The sequence below is a fragment of the Scyliorhinus torazame genome, chromosome 24, assembly GCF_047496885.1.
Source record: "Scyliorhinus torazame isolate Kashiwa2021f chromosome 24, sScyTor2.1, whole genome shotgun sequence".
In the NCBI taxonomy this organism is placed as follows: Eukaryota; Metazoa; Chordata; class Chondrichthyes; order Carcharhiniformes; family Scyliorhinidae; genus Scyliorhinus; species Scyliorhinus torazame.
The window spans coordinates 17,189,118-17,194,545 of record NC_092730.1 but is presented as its reverse complement, the minus strand read 5'-3'; the positions used below and the strand labels follow the sequence as shown (position 1 = coordinate 17,194,545).

General features: G+C 49.0%; 1 protein-coding gene across 1 annotated transcript in view; it reads left to right on the top strand.

Moving 5' to 3' along the window:
- Window positions 1-5,428, top strand: part of LOC140400207 (speedy protein 1-A-like) — a 16,637-nt gene continuing 11,209 nt past the window's right edge. The window contains 1 exon segment of the mRNA XM_072489675.1: window positions 1-152. Within this exon segment, the coding sequence (XP_072345776.1) occupies window positions 1-152 (152 nt within the window).

The following is a 5,428-nucleotide window of genomic DNA, read 5'->3' as shown; positions in this document are numbered from 1 at the left end:
ATGGTATTGACATCAACGTCTTCTAGGCCTGGAAGTACATCCAGTTTAAGCCCAATGCTAGGCTCTTCCCTCAGCGAAGAGTCACGATTATCTGTCAATAAAGCAGAGGTAGAAGCCATATGTGCGAGGCGTGAAAGGCGGCGCGTGGAGGGGTAAGGCAATAGCCAAGGATGCTCTTTTGTATTGAAGGTGAGTTCTCTAATGCAAAACGGTCAAGTGGGGCTGGAAGGGAGTAGGATATAGCCTCATAAAAAGGTTTAAGGGGAACTTTATAAGGATGCCAATCCATAACCGTAGTGTTGTCCAGAAGTTGACAACGCAGGGCGTAGCACCAGAGATGGACATGGCGCGAGTGGCAAGATAAAGGATCAAAAGATGGACAACAAAAGTCACAAAGCGGCCATGAGGGCGGAGGGAACACACGTGTCTCACTGCAAGCAGGTTGCTGGTAGGCTGGAGGCCTAGTGAGAACCACAATGACGGCCCGACCCGGAAATAAAGAGCGCCTGGAACGGAACCATTGGAGCTCATATATCGTGGATACATATCTCCTGTGCTGGCGTTAGTGTATTGTACTAACCATTCACCACTGCATTGCACTGTATCACACTGTTGCCCATGTGGGCTCCACCTATGGACCATTGTACCGTACTACACGGAATGGATCATGTTGGGGCCTTGTGGGCTCCGCCCCCTTGAGGGGAGGTGCTGCCCTGTAGGCGGCCCTCACTAGCAGAGCAGTCGCAGGCAGGCACTGTTCTAGTCGATTAAAGCCACTGTTCACTTCAACTCTCTGCCTCGCGTGAATTGATGGTCGCATCAGTTAGTATTTAGCGAAAGCTATACAAGAGCTGCTTCATATAATTCCGTTAATGACTGAGAAGAGAAGTAGGATTGGAAAGTGAATTCTTGAATTATGTCCTGGTCTCTCTTTTGGTATTGATCCATAACTGTCAATTGTCAGCTTGGTCAAAGAAACACCAGCTATCTCCGAAGCAGCTCTCCAAGCGAAACTCTAACTTTCGCAGCTTGTTCTTAAACATTAAACATTCAGGGATCGGTGCTGGGTCCACCGTTATTTGTGATTTATATTAATGATTTGGATGAGAATTTAGGAGGCATGGTTAGTAAGTTTGCAGATGACACCAAGATTGGTGGCACAGTGGATAGTGAAGAAGGTTATCTAGGATTGCAACGGGATCTTGATCAATTAGGCCAGTGGGCCGACGAATGGCAGATGGAGTTTAATTTAGATAAATGTGAGGTGATGCATTTTGGCAGATCGAATCAGGCCAGGACCTACTCAGTTAATGGTATGGCGTTGGGGAGAGTTACAGAACAAAAAGATCTAGGAGTACAGGTTCATAGCTCCTTGAAGGTGGAGTCGCAGGTGGACAGGGTGGTGAAGAAGGCATTCGGCATGCTTGGTTTCATTGGTCAGAACATTGAATACAGGAGTTGGGACGTCTTGTTGAAGTTGTACAAGACATTGGTACGGCCACACTTGGAATACTGTGTGCAGTTCTGGTCACCCTATTATAGAAAGGATATTGTTAAACTGGAAAGAGTGCAGAAAAGATTTACTAGGATGTTGCCGGGACGTGATGGTTTGAGTTATAAGGAGAGGCTGGGTAGACTGGGACTTTTTTCCCTGGAGCGTAGGAGGCTTAGGGGTGATCTTATAGAGGTCTATAAAATAATGAGGGGCATAGATAAGGTAGATAGTCAACATCTTTTCCCAAAGGTAGGGAAAACTAGAGGGCATAGGTTTAAGGTGAGAGGGGAGAGTTTCAGAAGGGCCCAGAGGGGCAATTTCTTCACCCAGAGGGTAGTGAGTGTCTGGAATGGGCTACCAGAGGTAGTAGTAGAGGCGGGTACAATTGTGTCTTTTAAAAAGCATTTAGATAGTTACATGGGTAAGATGGGTATAGAGGGTTATGGGCCAAGTGCGGGCAACTGGGACTAGCTTAATGGTAAAAACTGGGCGGCATGGACTGGTTGGGCCGAAGGGCCTGTTTCCAGGCTGTAAACTTCTATGATTCTATTTATATCTTTTTTGTAGTTAGGGAGTTGTAGGGAGTTTTTGCTGAGCATTTGCTTCTGAAAAATAGATTGACTCCCCAGTTATTTTGAGACAAAGAACAGTCTCTCTCTTGGTCGGCAAGACCTTGGTTTCTAGGGAGGTCCAGCAGGGCACTTATTCCTAAAGATACGAGGTTGATACCTCCGGTAGCTATCGCCAGAAAAACACCAGCCTCCCTTCTTGGCAGGGCCTCTTGCCAAGCAGTATCCTCCGTTAGTGGCAAGGTAACTAGACAAGTGATATCCTCCCTTAGTTGGCAGAGCTTATTCCCAGACAAGGCCACAAGACTTAAGGAGTTCACTGCACCTGGTCTCTTACAAAGATAATGTCTGTAATATTTGTTGAAAAACATTATTGCGATAAGTAATGGTTTACAAGAGATAATCAACTTCATCAGTCATCAGCTTTTAATATAGGGTTAATGACATGATTTAATATAAGGATCCTCGAGGGATCTAGGTGTCCATGTACATAGATCCCTGAAAGTTGCCACCCAGGTTGATAGGGTTGTGAAGAAGGCCTATGGAGTGTTGGCCTTTATTGGTAGAGGGATTGAGTTCCGGAGTCGGGAGGTCATGTTGCAGCTGTACAGGACTCTGGTACGGCCGCATTTGGAGTATTGCGTACAGTTCTGGTCACCGCATTATAGGAAGGACGTGGAGGCTTTGGAGCGGGTGCAGAGGAGATTTACCAGGATGTTGCCTGGTATGGAGGGAAAATCTTATGAGGAAAGGCTGATGGACTTGAGGTTGTTTTCGTTGGAGAGAAGAAGGTTAAGAGGAGACTTAATAGAGGCATACAAAATGATTAGGGGGTTGGATAGGGTGGACAGTGAGAGCCTTCTCCCGCGGATGGAAATGGCTGGCACGAGGGGACATAACTTTAAACTGAGGAGTAATAGATATAGGACAGAGGTCAGAGGTAGGTTCTTTACGCAAAGTGTAGTGAGGCCGTGGAATGCCCTACCTGCTACAGTAGTGAACTCGCCAACATTGAGGGCATTTAAAAGTTTATTGGCTAAACATATGGATGATAATGGCATAGTGTAGGTTAGATGGCTTTTTGTTTTGGTGCAACATCGTGGGCCGAAGGGCCTGTACTGCGCTGTATCGTTCTATGTTCTATAACATCAGCTCTGATCAGTTTTTAATATAAAGTGAATATATGATTTAATATAAAATCAGTTTTGATCAGCTTTTAATATAGAGTGGATACCACCACATCCCTCCCCCCCTCTCCCCTCCCCCTTCTCCCCTCCCTCCCCCCTCTCCCCTCCCCCTTCTCCCCCTCCCTCCTATCCCCATTTCCACACCTCCCGCCTCCTTTTCACCCCTCCCCCCCCCCATTTGCCCTACTTCCCTCCCTGATGGCACTTGGCAACCTTATGGGCAGCAGGGTAGCACAGTGGTTAGCACTGTTGCTTCACATGCCAGGGTCCCGGGTTCGATTCCCGGCTCGGGTCATTGTCTGTGCGGAGTCTGCACGTTCTCCCCCGTGTCTGTGTGGGTTTCCTCCGGGCGCTCCGGTTTCCTCCCAACAAGTCCCGAAAGACGTGCTTGTCGGGTGAATCGGACATTCTGAATTCTCCCTCCGCGTACCCGAACAGGCGCCGGAATGTGGCGTCGAGGGGATTGTCACAGTAACTTCATTGCAGTGTTAATGTGAGCCTACTTGTGACAATAAAGATTATTAAAAGCTGCCGTCAACAATGTTGAGGTTTATTAGTTCCAGAGGGCAGCCAGATTGCTGCAACGTCTTTTGTCAGCGTGTCTTGTGCCTCTAATTCCTTCTTGGGCGATGTGGGGGCGTCGCAGGGCCCCCTTGAAGCGAGTGTCTCGCTTGGCCCTTTTCAGAGGGGGGGGGGGGGGGGGGGGGCAGTTAAGACTCAACCACATTGCTGTGAGAGAGTGGGGGAATCTGGAGTCACGTGTAGGCCAGACCAGGCTAAGGACAGCAGATTCCCTCCCTCAGTGAATCAGATCATAGAATTTACAGTGCAGGAGGCCTTACGGCCCATCGAGTCTGCACCGGATCTTGCAAAGAACACCCTACTCAAGCCCACATCTCTACCCCTATTTACGTTTTTGGACACCAAGGGCAATTTAGCATGGCCAATCCACATAACCTGCACATCTTTGGACTGTGGGAGGAAACCGGAGCACCCGGAGGAAACCCACGCAGACACGGGGGAGGGGATGAACGCGCAGACCCCACACCGACAGTGACCCAAGCCAGGAATCGAACCTCGGACCCTGAAGCTGTGAAGCGACTGTGCTAACCACTATGCTACTGCTGGCTTTTGTTGGCAATCATTACCGAGACTAGCTCTATAACTCTGGTTTTATTAATTGAATTTAAAATCCCCCAGCCTGGGGGTGGGGGGGGGGGCTGTGGATTACAAGTTAAGGGTCATTGCCACCACCATCCTCTGGAATCATTCACCAATGTCAAAGGTTGGCGTTTCCCATTCAATTTTTCTATGTCACAGTCACACCTGTCAAGGGGTTCGAAGAACAGCATTGTGACGACGACCGATGTTCCTGATGGCGTTGACGGAGGGATGACCATTTGCCAGGGTTCGAAGTACCTCCCTCACCCTCCTTCGAAATGAAGCCGCCAGCTTGGGACCTCTTACTGGCCCCGGCTGTTCACACTGCCGGTTAATTACCCGGAGATCGAGATTTCGGTCCGCTTTCCTGGCAGCTTGAAAATTGATATCCATTTTTATTTATTTTTTCGTCGAAGGAAATCTGTAAATTTAAAATCTGGCATCAGCGGCGAAAAATTATTGACCGAGACAGGAGCATTGCGAGGCCCATTTGGCGCGTTGGTGAGCGCCTGGCCGGAGCACGGGAGCCTCCAGGAAGAGTATAATCGCAGGTGGCAACCTGACAAGCCGTAAGGGAAGAACTATGGTGTCTAATTCCACCTTCCAGCTCTTCAGTCTGTAGCCCTGTAGGCAACAGTACCTCAGGCACAAACTGGTATTCTTGATTAATAAGGGGATCAGGAACATATCAGACGTGAGCGAATGGCGGAGCAGACTCGATGGGCCGAGTGGCCTAATTCTGTTCCGTTTTAAAGACAAATTTAGAGCTATTTTGTCTGATTAAGGGACAATTTAGAGTAGCCAATCCATCTAACCTGTACATGGTTTGCGGTTGTAGGGGGGGGGGGGGAAGAGACCCACGCAGACACGGGGGAGAATGTGCAAACTCCACACGGACAGTGACCCGGGGCCGGGATCGAACCCGGGTCCCTGGCGCCGTGAGGCAGCGGCGCTAATCGCTCCACCACAGCGTGAAGAATGGGACGTCCACATCCATCGGACGATTGGAAAGACAA